This window comes from Echeneis naucrates, chromosome 13 (assembly GCF_900963305.1).
Source record: "Echeneis naucrates chromosome 13, fEcheNa1.1, whole genome shotgun sequence".
In the NCBI taxonomy this organism is placed as follows: Eukaryota; Metazoa; Chordata; class Actinopteri; order Carangiformes; family Echeneidae; genus Echeneis; species Echeneis naucrates.
The window spans coordinates 16,846,295-16,871,877 of record NC_042523.1 but is presented as its reverse complement, the minus strand read 5'-3'; the positions used below and the strand labels follow the sequence as shown (position 1 = coordinate 16,871,877).

The window sequence follows — 25,583 nt, the reverse complement described above, 5'->3', positions numbered from 1 at the left end:
ATGTAGACTACTGCCATGGTATACAATGAATGCGTTGTATGCTAGATGAGTAGTTTGTGTGATTTAAACTCAAATCCGGGGAATTTATTTGTAAATGTGATTTATTGTGCCATCCAGTACAACAATCCAGTGTAACATGATTCTTCTCTAACCCACTTGAACTCAAACAAAAGTAAAAATAGATTTTCGTATTTTCTCGGCCCCTTTGAGATGCAGTCCCTTAGACTGACTTTAAATACTTTAAACACGTTTTACCTACCAGACCATTGATGCCACCCCGGATGGAAAGAGGAGAAGAAGTCGTCGCATACCTTTTCTCGCTGGTGAAGTGTGAAGGTTCGCGCTCAGCGCCGCTCACGCGTCCATCACGGCAACGTGCTCACGGTGGTTAATCTACTTTTTCACTATGACAACAAATCAAGCCACCGCCGCCCCCCCCCCCCCTCCTCTCTCTCTCCGCAGCTAGACTCTCACCGACTGCTTCACAGGTCATCGTGTCGCTCGCTCTCTGCTTTGATACCACACCTACCTCCAAGATGCCATCTGGAGATAGATGCTGATGGAGAATAACCTCAGAGGAAGAGCAAAAGGGAGAAAGACAGCGAGAGGCGGCGGGAGGGAGAGGAGGGGGGGCTTGGCTTAGACCAGACTTGGATTAATTTACCAGCCAAATGCATTTGGGATTAGTAGACCATTAAAAGAACAAACACACACACACACACACACACACACACACACACACACACACACATTAACGCTCACAACTATACAAATTCCCAAGCATGCAGGGCTTTAGCTGATGCAGTGATAGCCTTACTAACCCTGACCTCTGTATCTTCCACTCTCTCACTTTCACTTTTCAGAGCTTGTTTTGACAGGAGCAAATGGGCTAACTAAAAAACATAGTGCCAATGCACGCAAACAGATGCTCCTTCTCACACAGTTGCAGCCTATTACTGGTTGTTAGTATGAGAGAGTGTGTGGTGCTGATACAAATAGTGTGTGTTCATGTCGCACATTTTTAGGTTGCTAAGAGCCATAACAAAAATAAATAAATAAAAAATCCCCAGAGGTGACTACCCAGACACTTAAATCAGGGGCTTCAGGTGGCTTTAGTTGTCCTTCCACCTCAGACCTTGTGTCTCTCAGTTGTGTGTCCCTGCATCACACATTCAGTCCAGCAACCAAAAGGAAGGTACAGATGTATTTCATGACAAAACCATGACACGTACAAGACAATCTGCAGTATGTGTTGTAATACTGTAAGAGAAAATGGTGATAAATGTGCCATTGATGTGACAAGACAATAGCAATAAAACTGATTTATTTGTTTATTTCTTTGTCAGAATTCTAATTCAAACAAATAAATAGGGTGCATTGTGCATGGACAAAGGTCACTTGAATGCACCATCAAACTGTTGACTTGGTCAAAGGATTACGGGCTATTGGTGGCTGAAACCGATCACTGGATGTGTGCTGCAGTTTAAGTCAAAAGACGTTTTTAAGGGGTGTTATTGTGTCAGGGGTTACATTATACCTTACAGATCTTTGTACAGCAATGCGCAGATGCTCTTGATATGTGACTATTTACTATTTATCTACTTTACGTGCATCTTTAAACACGTGAATTTCTAAGAATTTCCTTGTTCAGTTGCACCTCTACGCACGGCTCTTCTGACTGTTGTTACATCAATATCACAACTTGTGATTCAGCTGTTTACGATAACTGAAATGCCAGCATGACCTTGGGTCTCATTTTCATGGAAAACCTTCATCGGTGCAAAATCAATAATACTGTAATGGATCAGTTCAATTTGTTGTCACCCAAGCTCTCTAGCTCTCTCAGTCATACACACAAACATACCCAGAATCCCTTTATCATTCTCTAAGAGGGACACTTGAAACATTATTGATTGATGGATCAATAAATGAATTAATATTGATGAGACTAAGACAATTCAATGCCATGTGATAGAACAGAGAGCATTAAATCACAGAGAATCGGAATCAAAGGGATTACAGATGAAAATCACCCACTTAGGCCATTAAATAAATGTAATCTAAAACTGAGACCGTGGGGTTCAGTGCTATGTATCACACAGCTACACCTCCCCTGGTTACAACATAGCAACATTACAGACACAACAAAGAAATCTTATGAAATTCACCTGCACTTTATGTGGGTTTCTTTGTGCAACTATATCCAGGTGTGCATCACATGTGTATAAATATCTACACAGTAAAAATCTCTATTCCTCCTGCACAACAGAGTCAGTGTCACATTTTGCAAATCAAATTTTCAATAGTATTTCAAAATAAGAGTGGATACCTATGGTTGCCATAGACACATGGCTGTTTTACAAGGTTGTTACTTGTCCGTGATATTCTCACACTAATAGAGAAATAAAAACAATAGAGAAACAAAAAGAGAAACAAACACCACATAATGGCAACAGAGATATGAGGATGTCAGTCATGAAATGTTTCTCATGTGCTTTGATGTAACTTTGTTATGATTTGGCGCTATACAAATAAATCTGATTTGATTTTGATTTGATTTGTTGTGATTCCTATTTCATTGACAAAGTGAAGATTAGTTTGTAGCATCATGTACGTTTCAAGTCAACTAACAAACAAGCTTATAATGTGTGGTTAATATTTACTACCTATTCTCTCGATATGTTGAAAGTACAGTTGAAATAAAATCCCTAGCTGCCAGAGAAACAGCAGATGATCAACATTGTACAAACCTGTCAGAACAAAAGTGGATTTTAATATCGGATATAACACAACACTGTTTTTACTTATTGTATTTGATTGACAAACTCTAACTCAATGCACATTAGAAATAAAATTCAACTTCTGATCCACAGGCAGGATGTTGAAGAGTCTAGGTGCAGATACACTAAAAGCAGCCTCAGTCTTGATGTTAACTGTCAGCACAGGTTGACAAACTGTCACATAGTGTCTCTAACTGCCGCGCCCCAATAACAGTACACAAACTGGGAAATCTGCAGGAAGGTACACTCTGTGTACGTGCTGAAATAAACATTTTAGAGGGAGCTGGGTTCAAAAAAGATGATATGTCTCTCCTAGGACCGCAGCTCTTTTCATCATCACGCCATCAATCAATAATTTTCTAAACTAATTTGTTTTGCACAGCCAAAGAGTTTGAAAAAAAAAACCCAAACAAACTTTCACATTTTCCCTCGAGTCCATTGTGAAAAGGTTTTGAATTGTCAGTACAAAAATCCCTTAATAACAGTTTCTTTGGTATTTGCTATCAAACACCTGCATCGTCAGCTGATTGAAGAACTGATGTAGCTCTGATATACCAAAGTGATTATCTCATCATGCTGTTCTGGATGAGGAGCATAAGGTCATAGGTCAGGAGGTCACACCCTCTGACAGTGTGTTTGACAGCATATGACAGACACACTCACAATCACACAAGCCATTTGCATTAGACAAATAATCTCCAAGGCCAATGAGATGCAGCCCATAAGATGTCTCTACTCCTTAGCTGTACATCTATCTTTAATCTTTACAGGTCAGCGGGATATATCTTCATGTGAATAAGCTTCATTTACACGGTCATCATACATTCACCCCCCCCCACACACACACACACACCTCCTGCTGTGTCAGCCAGTGGCCGTGTCGTGCTGCCCCCTTGTGTCTTCTTGGGAAAGAAGAACAGTTTCAGATTTCATTCATACAGTACAGATCTGGATCCCTGGTTGTTGCGCTTTGCAGAAGGTGAAATACTTCAAAAGTTCAAGGAAGCTCTCTCTCTCTCTCTCTCTCTCTCTCTCTCTCTCTCTCTCTCTCTCTCTCTCTCACACACACACCGCCCACCCCCCCGTCCAAGATAGCCCTGAAGACAGGTTGATCCTGTGATGGTCATTCTTGTGCGCTCCACCGCCTTCCTGCAGCGGGATAAGCTGCATCCCGTGCCTGGCGGCGGCAGCATGTGACCTGCTTGTGATGTTGGCTGACGCTCATAGACAGAGCTGGAATAAGGAAAGTGTGGCGGGGGGCCACTTCTCTGCCCCCCATCCTCTCCTACATCATAGTTTCTAAGTTCAGTCTTGGAGCCTGCCGTGGATGATCATCACGCTGTGCCACAGTTCATAATACAGTAAAAAAAAAAAATAACACACACACATACGTACACGCACACAGTGTCCTGCCTGAGGTATTGTGAAGCAAAGGTCAGCTTGTCTCAAGACAAAATGAAAGGAGAATCAGGAATTTTATCCTAAGCATGTGATGCCGTATGAGTCCATATGCTTGTGTGTGTGTGTGTGTGTGTGTGTGTGTGTGAGTTTTACAGTGTGTGAGCACACAATGAGTTCACACAGTTGTTAAGAGGGCGGCCCCTAAAATGGGAGAGAACCAGAGACTTTGGCTGTAAGAAGGAGAGGGAGGACTGAGGGCTGATAAAGGGTTAGATGGTAGCATAGAAGTGAGGGACCTCTCTTTTTTAATCTGAAATCTGAAATCCACATTAAAAAGCGAACAAATTTGTTTTCTGGCAAATTAAAAACCATCTGTAGATAAACTTTGGTGACTGTCCTGCATACATCCCTGAGCCTGAGGCATCACTTCTCTATCAGGACTTTCCCATTCCCATCGTGGTTCTGACTCTTCACCATGAGGAGTCTGTGTGTATCTCTCCTTCTCCTGCAGCTCTGTGGGACTTCTTTTTGTCAGTTTCCTCGCCCTTGTGCCAACTCAGAGGGACTCCGTACCAAGGAGTGCTGCCCGGTGTGGCAGGGGGACGGCTCGGCCTGCGGCGCCCTGTCAGGCCGGGGTTTCTGCGCCGAGGTGCTGGTGTCAGAAGAGCCCCATGGGCCACAGTATCCGCACAGCGGGATCGATGACAGGGAGCGCTGGCCTTTGGCTTTCTATAACCGGACGTGTCAGTGTGCTGGAAACTACGGAGGGTTTAACTGCGGGGAGTGCAGGTTTGGTTACTGGGGCTCCAACTGCGCAGAGTACAGAGAAACGATGCGCAGGAACATCCTGACCGTGTCCGCTGCCGAGCAGCAGAAGTTCATCTCCTACCTGAACCTCGCCAAAAACACCATCAACCGTGACTATGTCATCGCCACAGGGACGAGAGCAGAGATGGGTGAAAACGGGGAGAACCCCATGTTCTCGGACATCAACACCTATGACCTGTTTGTCTGGATGCACTACTACGTGTCCCGGGACGCCTTCTTGGGGGGGCCGGGGAATGTATGGAGGGACATCGACTTTGCCCACGAATCTGCAGCCTTTCTGCCCTGGCACCGAGTCTACCTGCTTCACTGGGAGAACGAGATAAGGAAGCTGACGGGAGATTTTAACTTCAGCATCCCGTACTGGGACTGGAGGGATGCCCAGTCCTGTGAGGTCTGCACCGATGCTCTGATGGGTGGACGCAGCAGCAGCAACCCCAACCTCATCAGCCCTGCTTCTATTTTTTCCTCGTGGAAGGTGGGACCGTTTGACAAACACTGTGTGTGTGTGTGTGTCTGTTAGTGGAAACACATTAGTGTTTATCTGAGCTTTTAATATTTTCAAACCCAGACACTGAAAATCTTTCCTTGCCAAACATGTTCTGTTAACATCTCATGCAGCGCTCAATATTGTCTTTAATCTGGTTTATGCAACTAATCCAAATAGAAAGACAGGTTTGGTTGGGAATGCACCTTTCTTAAGAATTCTTCCACAATTGAGCCAGCAAAGATCAGGGGCTTTGTTTTCACTTCCCAAAAATAATTTCAAAGGCACTTCATCCAGTTAGTTAGATAAAAAAATTGGTAAAGGGATAATATCATCTTGTTTAGTGTATTTGCTGCAATAATCACACAAAGTGCAGGATATGGTGGACTTTACATGTGCACTGTTTACTGTGCTCCGAGTTTATGATCAATCTTCTTCTGTTGAGTTCAGTTCTTAAATTATGGCTGATGAAAGCAAACATCCAGAGAGCTGTTTCACTGAACTCATATTTGTGGACAGGGACTTGTAAAGATCTACAGACTCTTGAGCCGCAGTAGCCAACTTATTGTTTGTATGTGTGTTTGTGCACAGGTGATCTGCACGCAGCCAGAGGAGTACAACAGCAGAGAAGCGATGTGCAACACCACTGGGGAGGGCCCTCTGTTACGTAACCCTGGCAACCATGATCTGAACCGCGTGCCTCGACTTCCCACAACAGCTGATGTGGACTTCACTGTGTCCATTCCTGAGTACGAGACCGGAGACATGGACCGATTCGCCAACAGGAGTTTCAGAAATGTCATTGAGGGTGAGACGTTGGAGCCTGTGATGTCACCGCTACTCTTGCTCCTCTCTCTTACACACATTATTGCTCTGCTTCTCTTCTGCAGGTTTTGCCAGTCCGGTCACGGGTATAGCAGTGCCAGGCCAGAGCACCATGCACAACGCCCTGCACGTCTTCATGAACGGCTCCATGTCGTCAGTGCAGGGTTCAGCCAATGATCCCATCTTCCTGCTGCACCATACTTTTATTGACAGGTATGATGAGAAACCAGAACAGTGCAAACGTTATGCCGTTGGAATGCAGGCACTCACTTTTGACCATTTCTTTTCAGCGCAGTAAATAAACATACAGTTTATCATTCATTTCTTCTCCAGCATCTTCGAACGCTGGCTCAGGACTCACCAGCCTCTACGATCCAACTACCCCCGTGCCAATGCCCCCATTGGCCACAATGATGGTTACTACATGGTGCCCTTCCTGCCTCTTTATAGAAACGGAGACTACTTCCTTTCCACTAAGGCTCTGGGATACGAGTATGCCTACTTGTTGGACCCTGGTCAGTACAAAACAACCAGCATATCCAGGAAATGAGTCTTTCAAAACACTTACATACATAACGCTTGTACTGTCTGTTACCACAGGCCAGAGGTTTGTGCAGGAGTTCCTGACACCCTACCTGGAGCAGGCCCAGCAGATTTGGCAGTGGCTCTTGGGAGCAGGGATCCTTGGAGCTGCAATCGCCTCAATCATTGCTGTATTAGTTGTTGTTGCAAGGAGGAAGTGGAAGCACAGCCAGAGGAGGAAGAGGGCCTCAAGCTACGGAGAAAGACAGCCACTACTGCAGAGCAGCTCAGAGGAAGGCTCATCCTCATATCAGACTACTCTGTAACACACATACACATGGATATGAATGTACAAAATATTTGGGGCCGTTCTCAATTTTCACATGAATTGGAAGATAATATATGAAGGTGCAGGTGAGTTAGTGAAGCATCGAAGTCATCAGAGTCACGTAGAGTTTTCACTGCTGCAGTGAAAAATGTCAGCAACGTGTCTTGACAGAAACAAAATACAAAAGGAACAACTAGGTTGGCAGAATTTTTAATTTTCAAAGATTTTCTGAGGAATAAATATAAAAGTCTCTTCAGTTCCAGCTGGAGTAGTGATAGCAGTGAATACAGCAAATGAAACCTAACTCCTCTGATTGGCTACGAGGAGAGCTCTCAGTGAAGTGGCCCTTTAAGGCGTAAGGGCTTATGGAGCAGGAAACCAGAGTCACTAAGAGTCCTGAATATTTTACATATTCGAACAAACTGACAGGCTTTGAGCCATTAAGTTTATAATTGCATTGAAAAGGCAGGCACCAATGTCTGGTTTGTATTTGTGACATGTGTCAGGTTAAAGAACCCACTTTGGTAGTTTTACATGTCTGTTAAACAAGCTACTCAGCAGTCACCGACACAGCAGTGTTTGGATCAGAAAAGGAGTTATTTTAATCCTTCCTTTGGCAACTTCTTTGTGACTTTCCTTACTGACCCGAACAGAGCCACATTTTATGTCATTTCTGGCTAATTGCTTGCTACTGCAAGGGGACTTTCTGTTTACGGGACGCATGCTACATGTGATCAGGTCTGTAACTATCAGGAATTCTCAGGTTAAGGATCATTTTCTCACATATACTGAATAAACCTGTGTCACATCAACAAAAACAATCATGACCTCTAACCCTAACCCATATGATGCCTGTGATCTTTTGCAGCATCATGACAACAAAGTTCAATAACGAGTTTGAACAGAATGCATTAAAATCAGACATGATCCAGGTTTTCAGTAGTTTTTTATCTATTTTTTGTCCAGAAATGTTGAGTCTTGAGCTTTTTTTAGTTCAACAAACACCAAATTCATGCTTTATGTAGTTTGAATAAGAACCAGCCACAATAAAAAAAAAATCTGTTGTTTGTCAGAATTATATTGTTTGGGAAGGACATGCTTCTGAGTTATAAATTTGCAAAATAATATAAACAATGCAAAGATCAGAAATGGTATATAATTTCTAAAGGACATAACCAAGATTTAATAAATATATTTTTTTATTTCAGATTTTGCCTTAAAAAGAGATAATTCTGAAAATACACATATAAATGTAGTAACTTGAGAAGATATGTAGTTTAGGCTTTCCTGTTTCATAAAATCAGAAATATAAAGAGGTCAATTGTGAGAAATCTAGTGCTTTCAGTTTTGGCAGTTTTGAAAGTAATTTCTGACTCTAATATGATCAATAGCTTTACTCTCTGTTAAGTCAAAAATATTTTGTGGACTAATTGCCAAAACCCTGCAGATGTATTCCATAATACATGAAAAAAAACTAAATATACATAAATAAATTCATAAAACAACTAACTAACAACTAACTACTGTAGATTTTGGTTTTGTGTCAAGGCAAATCTTGTGATATACAGACTGAACATTGTCTGTCCATTTGGCTTTCACTGCTTTTCTGAGCAGAGAGCAAGTAATCCCTCAGATCCTGATGAGCGACATCAATCAGGTGTGGCACTCTTATAAAGAACTTATAAAGTCCTGGATTTTCACATACAGTTTCTTTCTTATCTATATTCACTTTCTAAAACCTGAGCCTCATTACAGATGCTTTCAAAGATAAGTCTATCTGCACTACTGTCAGGGATAGTGCAATTAGAATTATTGATTAATTGGTCAAGTTTAGCAATACTTGTGCAGCCAAAACATCCATTAACTGAATATTTGTGTTTTTTGGCAAGTTTCATAGATGGCAAATGCAGTCTAAGTGTTTGGCTGCATAGGCACAAACTTTCAAGTAACTGAGATTGGCTGAAGATATTCAAATATCTTTTACATATAAAAGATGAATTGTGCCAAAATGTATTGTAATATAATGTAATTTGTCAATACTAAAGTTCCTGTTTTTTCCAATGAGGAAATGCAGAACAGCTGATCAGCTGAAGGATTCTTTGTTGAATTCAAAGGTTGCTCCAGAGGATCGGCCTGAGTTGCACAGTCTGTGGAGAGTCCTGGAGATGCCTTTAGGTCCACAGCAAAAAACCCCAACACGCTTACTGAAACCACAGGGAGAGACAGTCATATTGTTGGATTTTCAGGGTTCATAACTTTCACAAACCAAAATGTCAACCATGGATGGTTCCAGTTTACTCACTCCTTATTAGTCTTGCCAATCTCATCAAACAGCAACTTCCACCTGGGCCGGCCAACCAGCAGCCTGGAGGCCAGCGGCCGGTACTTCTCCTCAGGCATGCTCTGAAAAAGGAGGATAACTGTGACAAAGGTCTCTGTTTCCCAAACTCAGCTTTGATCACATCTACTTCTGAATGGGATAAAAACCATCAGGATGCCACTGTTAGATGGAAGCTGTGAGCAGTGATGAGCAAACCAAAGCAAATTCAGAGGCTAAGACAGTGAAAAAATAATGGACCGTTACACATATATGTGTTGATTGAACACATGTAGCTTTCCACTAGTTATTTTTTTTCCGCCCACTGTTTCAGATTGTTTTTGTCTGTCTGTGTCAGGAAGTCGCTCTTAAACGACTCAGTCCAGCGATTTTTAGCTGGAAACGAATGAATGGTGACGAGAAATTACAGAAGCAAGCTTGCAAAAAAAAAAAAAAAAGCAGTTACCTGTCACTAACACAAAAATCACACTTGAGGTATTTCTATTAGAAAGCGTGATCACGGTAACGGAAATGAGCAGCGCGGTGATAAAAGCGGAAGTCTCCCCGTCGGGGAATCGAACCCCGGTCTCCCGCGTGACAGGCGGGGATACTCACCACTATACTAACGAGGAGTTATCGGCTGAGCACACATGAGCCCAAATAAACAAAACACCGCATGATACATACGGACCATGTGCTTTGTCAACGGGACCAGTTTTATCACATTCAGAAGACTTTTGGTTTTGTTTGTTTGTTTGTTTGTTTGTTTTCTTCTTTTTTTTTTTTTTATAGGAAACAAAGAAAGAAGGCATTTACACCAATGGATGGATATGTATTCTTGATGTCCACACTGACTTGAACTTTTGTCCTCTGTTCAAATGACATGTTTGCTTAACATAATAAAAAATAAGATTAAGAAAAAAAAATTTTAAAATAGTGGCTCTCCTTGGTTAAAATGTGAATAACGTTTCTGATTATGTGTGTTATTATGTAACAGTATATTATTAAAGAAATGCACAGACTGGAAAAATGTGGAAAAAAATAAATGCTACATAATTCAACAGACTTTCAATCTTATAATGAGTTTCTCTTTGACCTGCTGTGTGTTGTCGGTTTCCTGTCATATACTGACCCCTAGGGGTCAAAGTGGAAACGGGAAATACTAGGAAATATAATGAAATATATGAAATATGATTAAATGTAAAAATGTGTGTCCATCTGTGTGTGTGTGTGTGTGTGTGTGTGTGTGTTTGGGCAGACTTACCTGCAGACCATCTGCCCGACTGAGATACAATCTCAGATTGAAGTAGTCTGGTCTGTTTTCCTGCCAAAGCTACAGGAGATACAACATGCAAAGTTCAGTGTGTCTGTGCTAAAACGATTGGGCTGATTCAGCAGAGAGATGTTGGGGATAAAAAAGACAAGATTTAAACGACACTTTGAAAGGCCAGAGGTAACAATACTTAGAGCCACAAGATGGCGTTAAGTAAAACAGAAGTAAAACTCCTGTAAATCCTGAACTTCTGATGGTTCTCATGAATCTAAAATGGTCACATTTTGGTTATTTATACATACCTCAGACTGAAGGAAAGCAGCGTTTCATAACATACTCTAACAACTGCTTTTATCTGATCAGTTCATTTCTGCATAAACTGTAATTAGACTTGAAAAGGACAGGTGCCACAGTAAATACTCAACCTATCATAAGCACTTTTTTCATGTTCATAACCTCTGACCCCCATTCCCACTTCAAATATGGAAAACTTTCTTTGACCTTTCTGAGAGCAGGAGCGCACAACACCAGAGATTTTCTGTCCTTCAGGGTGTGTGGCACAGAGTTGAATTCAAAATTACCAAATAAAAACTAAACACCAATTATAAGGTGACTTATAATCTGACTTTAAAGAACACTAAAATGCTATGTACTGGTGAAACCAATTCTAATTAGAAACCACAATGAACCTCCTGTTCTAATCAATATAGGGTGCATGTTACAGCACGCAGACTTTGTCCTTACTTTGTGATGAAGGGCACACAGCAGCTCAGCGAACCAGTAAAAGGACTGAAGCTCCCTGCAGACCCAAACAAAATACAACCTCTGCAGTCTGAAACCAGTCCAACCATCACTGGATGTACAGCAGGGAGCAGCAGAGGGAGAGAAGAAAAATCAAACACTTTCACAAAGGACTCTTCATTGTTGTCCACTGTATGACATCTTTGACAACTCACAGTAGAGCGTGCAGCACGCAGGCAAACGGAGTGACTCCTATTCCACCAGCAACACACAGACTGACGTCATAGTTAAAAACTTCCTCCGATGGACTTCCAAACGGACCATCCACGTAAAGCCTGAACACATCACATGGACAAAAAACACAGAACTAAATTAGTCATGGTCAAATATGCACTATGCAGTATATTTATACCAACCTCCATCAAGGTCCAAAAACAATAACAACAAAAAAAAAAAAAAAAAACGACAACAACATATAAGCAGGTAAACATCCTGCATTTGAGATCCCACAAGTCTTGGAGTGACAGACATGCCACAATCCCCCAAACTCACACAGACAACAGCTGCTCAAACACTTGTGTTAGGAAACACACAGGCAAAAATACACACACTTTCCTTATGTGCAATGTACAAATCGAGAACATTAAGACACAAATATTTCTCTGCATTAACAATGTATATCCAAATATGCTCAGAGAACATCATAAGCAGTGCGGTAATGGCCTTTACACACCTCAGCCACCACCACATGGCTCAGTTTTATTCTCAAATAATCACAAACCTGAGGTGTCTTATATAAAAAGAAATTCCAATGAATGACTATTAGTGAAGTTTCATCAGAACATAATATATAAAACATACACGTGGTGTAGTTTAAAGTTATGTGTAAATGGAAAAAGCTCGCCAGCCACAGAACAGAGGGAGGAGGGTTGGAGTCTTTGATTGTTTGTGTAGCTTTAGTTTACTGTCACAAAACAAACTCCCATTCACTGCAACCCCACATCGCCCTTCCTCCGTATCTCCCTCTCTCTTTCAGACACTGAGCAGGAAGCACATAGGGTCAGAGGTCGGGAGGTCATAACCTCTGACCCCTCTGTGATTCTAAGCTTCATGAGAAATCATGTCAGCCACATCACTCACACAGTCACAGACACAGTAAGAAAATGTACTTGGGGTATCTCCTCTGTTGCAGCATGGGAAGGACGTCCAAGCCAATCCTTGGCTGAGGAAGTAACATCTCCGTGAAGCGCCCTGAGGAGAGGAGAGGGTTATATCCATCAAGAGCGGCATACAGAAAGTATTATGTCTGCAAAAACACCAACACTATGCGTAGAGCGCATAGTGTCTTATCTATTTAAGTGAATGATTTTCTATGTTTTTTTTCTCCAATGTTTCATTATTACATGCGTCACTATAGATTGAGGGGCCAACACAAACAAATCAACTTCCCTTCCTGTGTTGTGAGAGCGTGGGTGTGCGCCAATAAGTACAGTAGCAAGTGGAATTCAGGGGCCCTGTTCTTGTCTTTGTCACAACATCCCAAGGGCCACGGCTTCCTCTGAAAGGTAGTCCCTTTAGAGTCAGCTGCACACCAACAGGATTCATGCAGTCAAAGCCAAAAGGGCAAAAGACAGAATATGCTTTTAAATTCCCAGAACAACACACCTGGCTTTTCCTTTCTCTGACATACTGTGTGTGCACGTGTGTGCTTGTATCTTTATTAGTGATCAACTGATTCCTGTTTTCCAGCTCTGTCATTTAACTGAAATCAGACAACTTGTGTAAATATTTTCAGGTGTCTTTCAACCAGACAATAAAACAGTTCTAACTCTACCAGCATCAAAGTAAAGAAGTGGTCACACACTGTAACACTCACCCTCGCTCACACACACACACATAGACACACAGACAGGGGCTTTAATGTGCAGAAACAGACAACAGAAAAGACAGAGAAGACACTCCCTTGCCGTTCCTTATCGGAGTGGACATGACTGAGGTCATTTTGCATTTTGTTTTGTCCTCCTCTTAGTTACCTCTCCTCTCTTGGGAGGACGAACTTTTGAAAAAGTACAGTTTATGTTCACATGCATGTGTGAACCCACCAGTCCAGTCTCCCACGACTCGGAGATGAATCCCAAAAGTTTCCTTGTTTTCGGTGGGACACTGTTGGGAGTTAGAGAGCAAACAACGAGTCATGGTAATGAAACACACAAGCACGCACGTACGCACCTAATACAAGAACACTGTCTACAGTTCTTTTCATTACGTTTATATTACACTCACTCGTGGACACACACTCATGGGCACACACATACACATTCATGGACACACAAAAACACAGCCTTCCTGTTGGCAGACAGTGTTACTAGCCTCAGGGGTCTGTCTGCTCTCTGTCAATGTGATTCTCTGCCCTTGTCCTCAAAGCTCCATAACACTCCAGGCACAGGCATGCACACAATATATGTGTGAGTCTCTTTGTGAGTGTGTGAGCGTGTGTCTCCAAGCCTTTATCTAAAGGAAAGTTGTTTCGTTGTCTTCTGACTTTGTCTAATAAAATCTGGATTAAATCTGACAACATCAATAAACAAAGTGAAACTGAATATCAAGGCACAACCCAAATGTCAATCAAGTGCCACCCCGTAGCAGAGGGGGCAGGATGTAGAAACAGACAAAGGACTGCATGTTCTTTGCCAGGGGGAAGAATGTTTAAGAAACTGTAAAAACGTGAGCGTGTGCTTGTGTTTGCATCGTGTCATGGGAAAGGAATGTGTTGCTGAGTGTTGGAGGGTTAGATAAAGTCTCACCGTCGTCAGTGTGAAGGGATGGTTCTCAAATGAAGAGACATTTGGACAGTTAAGAAGAATATACTGAGAAAAAGAAGAAAAGGACAAGAAAGGGATGATGTGGGGGGGTGGTTGGAAATGAGAGAGGGAAGCGAAGACAGAAATTCAAAATTCAAAAATTGAACACATAATAAAATACAACTGAGATATAACAGAAACAAAAATGTTTGGAGGTAAATCCATGTGTACTCCTCTCACTTGTCCAGGACGAGCTCTGAAGTTCTTTTTTAGCATTCGCAACTCAAAGACATCACAGGGATGCTTGATGACTGTTACTATGGTAACAGGGTCACTACTCCGGACGTAGCGGTAGAAGCGCTCAGCACAGTAGAGGCAGAGCGGACCGGACACCCAAAGCCACGTCTGCGCACACAATGGAGAAAGAACACAGCGCAAATCACACAAAAACGTCATTTATCACACTTCAGTCTTTCAACATCTTCAATACGTTTCAGAGATCTCCCCAATTTATTTTGGAACTTTAAAGTTCGAGAAAGATAAACATAAACAATAAAACAAAGAATCTTAGTTACAAAAAGAATCCCAAAAAGTCAAAGTCCAGCAAAACCTTTTTATTTACACTATGAAACATTGATATATTATTCTAAGCTTGTTGGCCTGGTAAATTGCATTAATGTCATAGTATATGCATTTAGTTGTAAGTATATTACTCCTGATACAGTGACATATATCAAAACATCTAAATTGACAGTGCATGGTTTTTTTAATAGGCTATAAAGCTTGACCTTGATATTTTGCGGCTGTCTTGAAAACTTTTTTATTGATGTTGTCTCCCTGTAATCAGGATCTATGCCATATGAGTAGTATCTGCGGTGCAGGAAGCTTTGGATTTTAGGCTTATCTTATTCCCACTACAATTACACAAGGCAGCCTTGAATCAAACCTGGGCAAAGAGAGACATTCCTGAAAATACATGCTAAATCTGTCTCCCTCTCCATCACAGTGGGTGGTGTTTCTGCTTCTCTCTGCTGGCAGTTACCTGTGGCAGACTAATTGCTCACAGCCCCAGTAAAGCACAATCGGGTGGAAAGGGGATTTTGTGCAACCAGCGCGCTGCTTAACGACCATGTGCAAACACATAATCTCACTCAGGAAGAGGTGCACACAAGCACATGCCTTAATGTAGAAAAAGGATGTCTGCTCCTCCCTAACAGCACTACACCTCTAATAAACTCCCACCAGAACCTCTCAAGTTCTACACACCTGCGCAAAGCTAACAGGCCGACCAAAACACTGACAGCATGTATTTTCGACCCAGCAGGCACACAAAATTAGATTCCCTCTCACAGACACACACACACACACCTGAGGGTAATGTGGCTGGAAGTGAGCCTCCTCTCGGCACCGCTGCTCTTCATCTTCACCCCTGTCCAATTCTTTGCCCTGTGACCCCGTGCTGCTCTGATTGGCTCTGAGGCAGCCAGGAGGGTGGGCATCTATGTTGGTCTGATACTTCAGAGCTCCACTAGTGGTGAAGACATGAATCAAGCGGATGTTAGCTTTTGTAGTCATATAATTCTTAATAATTCTGTACATATTTATGGTTATTCGAAAGGAATATTCCCATTAACATAATATTTGTCTGTGACTGAGTGAGTGAGCGATGAAATTGAATGATCAAGTTTAACAATTGGCCCAATGAATGCAAATTGAGGGAATCGTGAAGTTGAAGTTGGCGTTAGTATCATTCAGGTGGGAAGCATTCACTTTGTCAAAACAAGAATGACCTGGCTTTTTTTTTTTTTTTTTCGTTGAATAAGTCACATTATATTTCACTCTGAATAAGTCAAGAATACAATATTTTGAATAATTCAATTTAGGGAAAAAAAAACATTGTTATTATTATTATTATTATTATTTTTTTTTTGATGAAATGATGCATAAATAGACGTAGGTGTTACACTAAGAGAGGAGCAAGGAAAAATATAATTTGTGGGTGAGCACCAAGAGCCTGCAATTCAGATCAATGAAACAACTTCTTATCTCTGAAGGTGGAGGTTAAGATGGAGACAAACAGCGCCAACAGATCGGAAAAATCTGTGACTCCAGCAGAGGAAAACCCACACACATACCCACATATATAGATTTTGTCATGGGATCAGTGGAAAAAGCCCTGAGACCTACCCAACCATGTGCACCATAAGGATGATATAGAAGACAATGAAGAGGTTGTGTGTGTACCAGAAGATCTCATAGTTAGACACCCTGAAAGAACAAAACATACATGATTATTTTCAGACAAACTCCAAAGCTAGGTTGGAGTTTATTTAGGAGCAGATGACACTGAACAAGCAGGACACCATAGGTCACTGTTAAAGGGGTCATTAAACACAATGACTTCTGTATTCTTGCTCTCTGACTGTCTCTTCGTTCATGATTGTTTTTTTGAGTTTGTCCTGGTTCTGTACACTGAGCAATATCATACATATTAAATCTGGTGGCCTTAACCCAAAAATGGAAATGGATCTGTGACAGACGCTTAATAAAACTTGTACTCATTAATTTGAAAATGGATGGTTTTTGAAAAAATTTACTCATTTACTTTTTTAATGTATTACGCTCTTCTACGTATGTAGTAACTCCAGAAGTATTTAATTACTAAATTTAAAGGGTGAAAATGCTGATGCAAAGTATTTTAATTGATGGGTTATATATCGGTAATCTTTTGCACATTGTTGTGTTAATATCGCAGGATCATTGTGACTCATTTTGTAAGTATTCTTCTGGTGTGCTGCAGCTTTCATCTCACCTCTCCAGCCACTTACCCAAACTCTTATCTACAGCTTTAAGTGGTCTGGAAAAGCCTCTTATCCTATGCTCAATTACTGAGCAAAGCAAGAGAAGAGCGCGCACACACATACATACTTGCAAGAGCTAAAGGACCCATGCTGGGTGTGTGGCCTTTGTGACCCTACTAATGACAGAGCGGAGAGTGGATCATTTAGCTGGGATGTGCTTTGCAAGAGACTGCTGTTTGGATCATGTATCTGTATGGTTGTTTTTATCTTCCACGCTCCTCATCTCTTTCTCATCCACAGAAACCCGCACACAGACACAAAAAAAGGCAGTCATGAACTCAGACAGAAAAACTCCGTTAGGTGCACGTGTAGAGAGACATACACAAAAAAACAAAGACACAAAGACATACGTTTCTCCACAAAAGGCAGGGCTGTATTAAGAGAAGTGGATGCCTCGTCGTTTAATTAATGCAATCCAGGGCGTCACAGTTTTACAGACCCGTCTCTTTTCATGGTTATCTGCAGGTAAAACACTGCAGCATGGAGCAAACATCAAAGTACATCCACCTCTCTTAGCACATAAAACACCAGACACACACACTTACACACTGTAGGGATTACGACGGACGGTGGCGGTTTAGGCGACCTACCGTACACAGTATGAGGAGGACATGAACATCAGGAAGAGGATGAGAGTCAACAAGACGCCCGTGACTCCTGGGACTAAAGACAATCACGCAGTTAGAGAGCAGAGACAAAGTCCTCAAGTATATTAATATCTATCTCACAGGTTTCAAAAAAACATCATTTTATTTTTTAAAGCATGAATAAGTGAGCTACCTTCTTTTTTTAATCGAAGCCATGATAACAGTAAAGCTAGGAAGTATGGGAAAGAGAAGAGAAAGCATATAGGGAGTACTGGTACATTTGTAACACTGTCTCTCTTACTTGTGGTCAGAACGATCAGCTTCGGGTCCTGCCAAAGAAAAGCAACAAAAGAGAGGGTTGTTAGAGTAAGCTCACTTCTTTGTCTATTTTTGGGATGGCTAATTTGAGTTTTGAGAAGTTGCTGCTGTGGATGATAAAGAGCCAGGCTTCCATCAAGGTGACTTCACTGCTCCCTCCTATATGAAAGCATGCTAATCAGTTAGTAGAGTCTGTGATTGGAGTTTGGAGTGCCTCCGTGGCACAGGGTGGGTGACCTTTGCTTAAGACTGAGGACATTATATGGAAGTTGGATGTTTATTCATTCATTCATTCATCTTCTACCGCTTATTTGTTTCCTGGTCACGGAGGCTGCTGGAGCCAATCCCATCTCACTCTGGGTGAGGGCACCCTGGACAGGCCACCGATCTATCACAGGGCCAACGCACAGAGACAGACAGAGACCAACATCCACTCACAGTCACGCTCAGACTTAATTGTGTGTGTGTGTGTGTGTGTGTTTGGGTCTCACCTCTCCTCTGTAGCGAGCCAAATTGAGAGCAGGAAAGTCGTCTGAGTAGCTTACGCTGAAGTTTAGCACATTCACCAAGTGGGCAGATACATGCACAACTACAGGAAGAGAGAGGGGGTCACACAAAACTGAATACTAGCGCACAAAACTGTGTGCAAAACTGCTGTGCTCAATATCTTTGCCTCAGACCAACACGCAATTAATTATAAAGATCAAAACAAACTGAAAGCAAGCAGTTCTACAAAAATCTCTTTGTCTATTCAGCAGAAAAAGAGCAAAATAGCCTCCTGACTCACTGACATTCACAGACACACACATGCTTTCCTGACATCATAGGGTAACCACGCAGCAGTCCAACAGCTGATGGCATTAGAGGGTGTAATCATGAGACACAAGGGTCCTTTTTTCTCACTCACATCCTTTCTCACTCCCACTGTTTCCCCCACCCCCTCCCCCCATCTATGTCTCCCTCCCTTCCCAGTTGCCTCTCTGCCTTCATTGTCTTCTCTTGCCTCAGAACTTCGGCACTCCGCTATCTGAACGTAGCCGAAAGGGACAAGATGGGGGGGTGGGGGGGGTGTGTGTGGATGCGTGCGTGGTAATTGTGAAAAAAGGAGCTTAGATGATGTAATAGAAAAAAACAGATGCTTGCTATCGCAGTTCTTAATCTTAATCGTATTATTGGTTCTATAGAACAATACCAGACTGAGATGGTCGAGTCCCATGAATTATTTTCAGCAGATACTCATGATCCACAGACATGACAAACTGGGCAGATGGAGTGTAAAAGCATGTGGGAGCTCAGGATTTTCAGGCTTGGAATATATTTAAGCTTCAGCGTCAGGACATCCACATATTTGGAGCACCCAATCACAAGTCACTTTATTCTCTTCTGTATACTGTGCAGCAGCTTTAAGTTAACACACTTAGCCTGCTGAAATCAAAGACCTTTAAACAACATATCATTATTGGCAAAGCGTGAACTGTTTTACATCCTGAGTCCCATCAGCAGCCATCACACCGTTACGAGTCAACAGCACCTCTGTAGCTGCAGCTCGCAAACCGGAGACCCAACCAAACACACAGCTGTGAGGAGCTCCCAGGATGTTAGCAACAACAGTAACACATACACTCCACACACGCGCACACACACACACAGGAATGCTGAACCAGCCCGAGTCCATTTATCCACACTTCACAGACACACACAAATTTTACACACGGAGTGATACATGAAGCTGCGCTGAGAAGTGACAGTTTTTACCAGAGAAGATGCAGATGGTGACTCCACAGGCAACATGGAAGGTCTTGCTCTTGTCCAGAAGTCTGCGGGTCTTTCTGCTTGATACCTGCGTGAGTGTAAGTGTTGGGTAACAGAGGCAGAACCCGTGGATTCATGGGAATCAAAACACACACACACACACACACAAAAACAACAAATTCTGACTAATAATGGCCAAATGTTCTACTGCGTTCTTACATTTTTACACTAAAATCTCACTGATTGTGGTCATGGCATCGAATCATTTAGGTTTCCTCTAAAATACGAACATTAACACCATAACTGCTTCTTGGACAAACACCGTGATGAGATTCTTTTAAAGGATCCTTCCCGCCCCAACCCATCATTCTCATCATCGTTCAGGCACTGTTCTCGCTCACCGTGTCTGTTCCTCGCACAAAGGTGAGCAGGGAGCGGCACATGGGCAACAGCACCAAGCTGCAGTTCAGGTTCAGGACAGATGCAGATGCTCTGCTGATGCACAGACCAAGCTGGGAAAGACACACACACACACACACACACACACACACATCCATTGTTAGGCCAGTTGCTTTAATAAGATCTATTCAACAGATGTGTCGCGTTCACAAGGTCTAGTGGATTATGAAGACACACTTTTGAGCTGTTACTGTTCATTTTTGGATTACTCGTGGACTGTGGGCTTTAGACATGATTTCACTGCTAAAGGGTTTCTTTCTTTTTTACTTTATTTAAATGCATGAATTAATTAGTGTGACAAATGAATTAGTCAGAAGCCCTTCAATTTTGCACCTTGACCATGGATATACCGAAAGTCAGTAGAAAATTACTTTGATATAAAAGAAGATGTTGACTCTTCTGTGCTTGTTAATCAAAGTTAAAGTAAAATATGAGCCATAATGAATATATAAACAGTTATTATGATTATGATATCACCTCAGAGATCATCTCTGAATAAACTAATTGCCTTAAATTATTCTCCGATGGTGATGTGTACAGTCAAAGAAAACTTTGTCATCTGTCCAATAAAGGTTAGGTTTGATTCAGGCAGCGAAGTGGACTGATTCATTACCACCACATCTCAGAACGTGATGAAAAGTGTGCAGTGCACCTGAAGTTATATGAGAGGCAAGTCAGCCGTTTAATTTGCCTTTACAAATCTCGAGATACAGCTAAATGACTGTGTTCCCAAGCGGAAACACTGCATTAACCTCGGCATCTTCTAAAGGCAGCACATTTGAACAGCTTGGCAGCTTCTGTGTGCGCTGCTGGTGCTGTCTCTTGTGATTATCCTTAAGAAACTGAAACAACTGTGTGTGGAGATCAGAGGAAAATAAGAAGAGAGACAGTGCTCATGTAGGAGGCTACAAGGATACGCCACCCAAAATCTGTGGATTAAAATGGTTTCATGGTGACTAGAAGAGACACAACATGATCCGGGAGGTTTGCTGATCAAACATAAATAATCATACACACTTTTCCAAATGACAGCGCACTGAAAATAATGGAAGACATGCAGCAGGGTTCCTGAAATTTAAAAACACAGCATGCAAACAGAATGAAGTTGGAATCTACATTTACCAAATGAAGGTTAGCACCAGTGAAGTGAAAGGCCTGATAGCTTTGCCCTTTCAAAAAGTCCCACGCACATTCAGTCAATACAGCTTCCCAAAGAAAAGCAGCTGACAGCAAAACCACAAGCACGAGATCAGATATCCTGCTTTCTGTGCATCCCTGAACCCTCGGCAGCCAAAACACACACGCAGCGACAGACATGGTAATCAGGTGAATAAGAAGAAATGATGCTTTTTGAAGTTTAATCGAGATCCCCTTATGCAGCGTTAAAGCTCTTAAAATACACCTCTGTCTTGCGTGTTTGCGTGTGCATTTATGCATACTTAGCTACATGCACACAAAACTTCAGCCCTCTGGCAAGGCATTCAGCTAAAGCCAGAGGCGTGCCCACACTTGCCCCTCTCTCTCCCCTGTGCCTCCCACTGTACAGGCGGTACATGAATAGCTTACACATGCTGCTTGCTGCCACATCTCATTTTTCCACTTTTTTCAGGGTGCGCAAATTGTTTCCTCTGCTAAATTTTCATAGCATGTTCTTAATGTTTCATTGCTGTTATGTAAGTATTCTCAAACTCAAAACACAGCAAACAAACATACAAATACTGACTAGCTCATCCATATTTATTCTTCATTTGGAAAGGGATAGGTCATTTTCTAACACACCAAGGCTTTTTTGGAAGATACTCAGACGTTACTAAGAAGATCATTACATTCACAACAAAATGCTAAGCTGCAGGGAAAATACAAACATCAATAGGCCCAATCCAAGAGTAACACTGAAGCCTTCAGTGGGGTTAAGTGCTTTACTGCCCTGCTTCCATGGGAGCAAAGTGAACAAAGTCTGGTCTTCTACACCTAAAGAATAAAATCAAAGTGATCTCGGATTATTGGAAATTTACTTACTAACATATAATAGAAATAGAAGTGACGCTACCTGCCCTTGCTTTGCCTAAATAGGCAACTAATATTAGTTCTAACAAGCTGCAACTATTGACACGACATGAATAGACTCAGTTTGTTCAGCTGAAATTTCCTCAGCAAAAGAAGGTAAAGCTGTCTGAGCTCAGAGAGTCTAATGGGATCGAGCAGCAATGTCAGTAGTATTTTCTCAATTTTCTCCAAAAGCAAGGAATGTTTTCTGGAACAAACACACACACAAACACACACACATAGACAAACCAACATGAACTTGTTACAACAATTACACTAAAGCTGACGTGGGTTAGCATGCATCAAAATCCTGATTTTCCTTGCATGTGTGTGGATGTGTTTCCAGGTTAATGTCGCTGTTGTCCAGCCCTGGAGTCCACACACACACACAGCTAATTACAGTCACAGAGTTTATAGTCATAACTCAGACTCATTAAACCTGCATGTGACAGATGACCATCACCACTAAACCTGCTTCACAGATATTAATAGACATTTGTGAAGCCACTGAACAGAGCTGCAGGTTTTGTCAACATGGATGTGCTGATGTGAACTTCCAGCCTTGTTCATCTGGACAGCCTTTAAAAGCCATTTTGGAAACATGTCGTATTAAGATGTTAATGTAAATGTACAAAAAGTACAAACCTGGAAATGCAGACAATTCAGTGAGGATCATTCCCTTGTTGTCCATTATTTCGTTCAGTTTTCAATGTAGTTAAAGTTTCAGTGTGACGACAGTGACTGTTTATAGTAATATTTAACAGTCTAAAAAGTCCTAAATGTCAGATTTGCTCATACAGACCTCCGTTCCACGATCCATGCATTTGTCTTTAGTTTTATGTGGCATGCAATTTGATTAATTTACTAAATAAAACATAAACCTATGGCTCGATGCTCTGCACTTTCTCATGTCAAATATCCAGACACAGATATCCACCAACACACAGGCACTCATCACAGGTATAAAATCTATTTACAGTGAGGGAAACAGCTTTTAGATGTTGGCTGATGGTTGAGTTTGTGACAGTGACTCCAGCAGACACATGTTGTGCTTTAGAAATGAGTGTGTTTTGGACTGTAATGTTTCAGGTCTTACCCCGAGCATCTTGTAGAGGTAGTGATACTGTTGTCCGGAAGAATAGAGCAGGAAGGTCTTTAGAAAGAGCCAGATGTTAGTTCCTACCCACAGCATCTACACACACACAGACACAGAGATATATAACAACAAACAGCACAACCATCGCTGACAAACTGATCAGCTCATTCATTCATTCAGAGCCGCAGTCTGACTTGTCTCGACTAAACGTGGTGTAAAAGTTCATTCACAGTAAAGCGGAGGAATCAGACGGAGAACTGAAAGGAGAGGAGCTGAAGGACTAAAAGGTTTTCTCACCAGGACCAGATGCTTTCCTCCTTCGTTGGCGACCCAGCTCCGCAGCGACACAGCCATGATGCCCGGCCGGGGAGCCTGCAGCTGCCCGGACTGCGCTCCAGATCCTCGGCGTGGCTGAGAGGGACAGACCGGCAGACCCGGGATCTCCAGCAGAGTGTGTGTGTGTGTGTGTGTGTGTGTCCTGTCCACAGACCGGCCGGTGTCTGCCCCCTTACCTCCTGTCCGCATTCAGACACCCCATGTCCCCCAAAACAAACCGGTCTCAGCGGCGAAGAGCTCGAACCCAGCGCGCTTTCCACTCATCTCACCTGAGCGCAGAGCAGCGCCGCCCAGACAGCCGGATAACAACTCCAGAGATCACAACAGACAGAAAACAAAGCTCCTCCGGCCGGACTGAGCCGCCCCTCCCCGTCAGCAGAGGGAGCCACAGACCGGCAGAGAGCCGGGCCGGGACACAGTCTGTCCTCAGAGTCTGACCAAAAGCCCTCAGTCTGTCCAAAAACCCTCAGAGTCTGACCAAAAGCCCTCAGAGTCTGTCCAAAAGCCCTCAGTCTGTCCAAAAGCCCTTAGAGTCTGTCCAAAAGCCCACAGTCTGTCCAAAAGCCCTCAGTCTGTCCAAAAGCCCTCACAGTCTGTCCAAAAGCCCTCACAGTCTGTCCAAAAGCCCTGAGAGTCTGACCAAAAGCCCTCAGTCTGTCCAAAAGCCCTCAGTCTGTCCAAAAGCCCTCAGAGTCTGTCCAAAAGCCCTCAGTCTGTCCAAAAGCCCTCAGAGTCTGTCCAAAAGCCCTCACAGTCTGACCAAAAGCCCTTAGAGTCTGTCCAAAAGCCCTTAGAGTCTGTCCAAAAGCCCTCAGTCTGTCCAAAAGCCCTCAGTCTGTCCAAAAGCCCTCACAGTCTGTCCAAAAGCCCTCAGAGTCTGACCAAAAGCCCTCAGTCTGTCCATAAAAACCCTTAGAGTCTGACCAAAAGCCCTCAGTCTGTCCAAAAACCCTTAGAGTCTGACCAAAAGCCCTCAGAGTCTGTCCAAAAGCCCTCAGTCTGTCCAAAAACCCTCAGAGTCTGACCAAAAGCCCTCAGTCTGTCCAAAAGCCCTCAGAGTCTGTCCAAAAGCCCTCAGTGTCTGACCAAAAGCCCACAGTCTGTCCAAAAGCCCTCAGAGTCTGTCCAAAAGCCCTCAGTCTGTCCAAAAGCCCTCAGTCTGTCCTCAGAGTCTGACCAAAAGCCCTCAGAGTCTGACCAAAAGCCCTCAGTCTGTCCAAAAGCCCTCAGTCTGTCCAAAAGCCCTGAGAGTCTGACCAAAAGCCCTCAGTCTGTCCAAAAGCCCTGAGAGTCTGACCAAAAGCCCTTAGAGTCTGTCCAAAAGCCCTCAGTCTGTCCAAAAGCCCTCAGTCTGTCCAAAAGCCCTCACAGTCTGTCCAAAAGCCCTCACAGTCTGTCCAAAAGCCCTCAGTCTGTCCAAAAGCCCTGAGAGTCTGACCAAAAGCCCTTAGAGTCTGTCCAAAAGCCCTCAGTCTGTCCAAAAGCCCTCAGTCTGTCCAAAAGCCCTCACAGTCTGTCCAAAAGCCCTCAGTCTGACCAAAAGCCCTCAGTCTGTCCAAAAGCCCTCAGTCTGTCCAAAAGCCCTCAGTCTGTCCAAAAGCCCTCAGTCTGACCAAAAGCCCTCAGTCTGTCCAAAAGCCCTCACAGTCTGTCCAAAAGCCCACAGTCTGTCCAAAAGCCCTCAGAGTCTGACCAAAAGCCCTCAGTCTGACCAAAAGCCCTCAGTCTGTCCAAAAGCCCTCAGTCTGTCCAAAAGCCCTCAGTCTGACCAAAAGCCCTCAGTCTGTCCAAAAGCCCTCACAGTCTGTCCAAAAGCCCACAGTCTGTC

At 42.8% G+C, this 25,583-nt stretch overlaps 2 protein-coding genes and 1 non-coding gene across 3 annotated transcripts; 1 reads left to right on the top strand and 2 right to left on the bottom strand.

The window, feature by feature from the left end:
* Positions 1 to 4,656: 4,656 nt before the first annotated feature.
* On the top strand, positions 4,657 to 7,166 carry tyr (tyrosinase). Its single transcript, XM_029517399.1, has 5 exons — positions 4,657 to 5,484; positions 6,085 to 6,301; positions 6,384 to 6,531; positions 6,652 to 6,833; positions 6,919 to 7,166. Exons 1-5 carry the CDS (start codon positions 4,657 to 4,659, stop codon positions 7,164 to 7,166), a joined length of 1,623 nt encoding a protein of 540 aa, XP_029373259.1.
* Positions 7,167 to 8,449: 1,283 nt separating this feature from the next.
* On the bottom strand, positions 8,450 to 23,945 carry nox4 (NADPH oxidase 4). The gene is made up of 18 exons (XM_029517499.1): positions 23,717 to 23,945; positions 23,420 to 23,515; positions 20,220 to 20,330; positions 19,822 to 19,906; positions 18,558 to 18,655; positions 18,050 to 18,077; positions 17,752 to 17,824; positions 16,488 to 16,568; positions 15,669 to 15,828; positions 14,541 to 14,705; positions 14,304 to 14,366; positions 13,602 to 13,662; positions 12,669 to 12,750; positions 11,715 to 11,834; positions 11,503 to 11,611; positions 10,750 to 10,818; positions 9,471 to 9,571; positions 8,450 to 9,372 (listed from the first exon to the last, which is right to left on the bottom strand). The coding sequence occupies exons 1-18, from the start codon at positions 23,942 to 23,944 to the stop codon at positions 9,252 to 9,254; spliced, it is 1,851 nt and encodes a 616-aa protein (XP_029373359.1). The 5' UTR covers position 23,945; the 3' UTR covers positions 8,450 to 9,251.
* Positions 10,046 to 10,117, bottom strand: trnad-guc (transfer RNA aspartic acid (anticodon GUC)). Its single transcript has one exon. It is a non-coding gene; the product is annotated as a tRNA-Asp (tRNA).
* Positions 23,946 to 25,583: the final 1,638 nt, after the last annotated feature.

Coding starts and splice junctions, on each gene's coding strand:
- tyr (XM_029517399.1), top strand. CDS start 4,657: ATGAGGAGTCTGTGTGTATCTCTCCTTCTCCTGCAGCTCTGTGGGACT. Junction 5,485..6,084: donor CTATTTTTTCCTCGTGGAAG/GTGGGACCGTTT, acceptor GTTTGTGCACAG/GTGATCTGCACGCAGCCAGA. Junction 6,532..6,651: donor CACCATACTTTTATTGACAG/GTATGATGAGAA, acceptor TTTCTTCTCCAG/CATCTTCGAACGCTGGCTCA.
- nox4 (XM_029517499.1), bottom strand. CDS start 23,944: ATGCGGACAGGAGGTAAGGGGGCAGACACCGGCCGGTCTGTGGACAGG. Junction 18,078..18,557: donor TGGCTCGCTACAGAGGAGAG/GTGAGACCCAAA, acceptor TTTCTTTGGCAG/GACCCGAAGCTGATCGTTCT. Junction 17,825..18,049: donor GCTGATCGTTCTGACCACAA/GTAAGAGAGACA, acceptor GATTGTCTTTAG/TCCCAGGAGTCACGGGCGTC.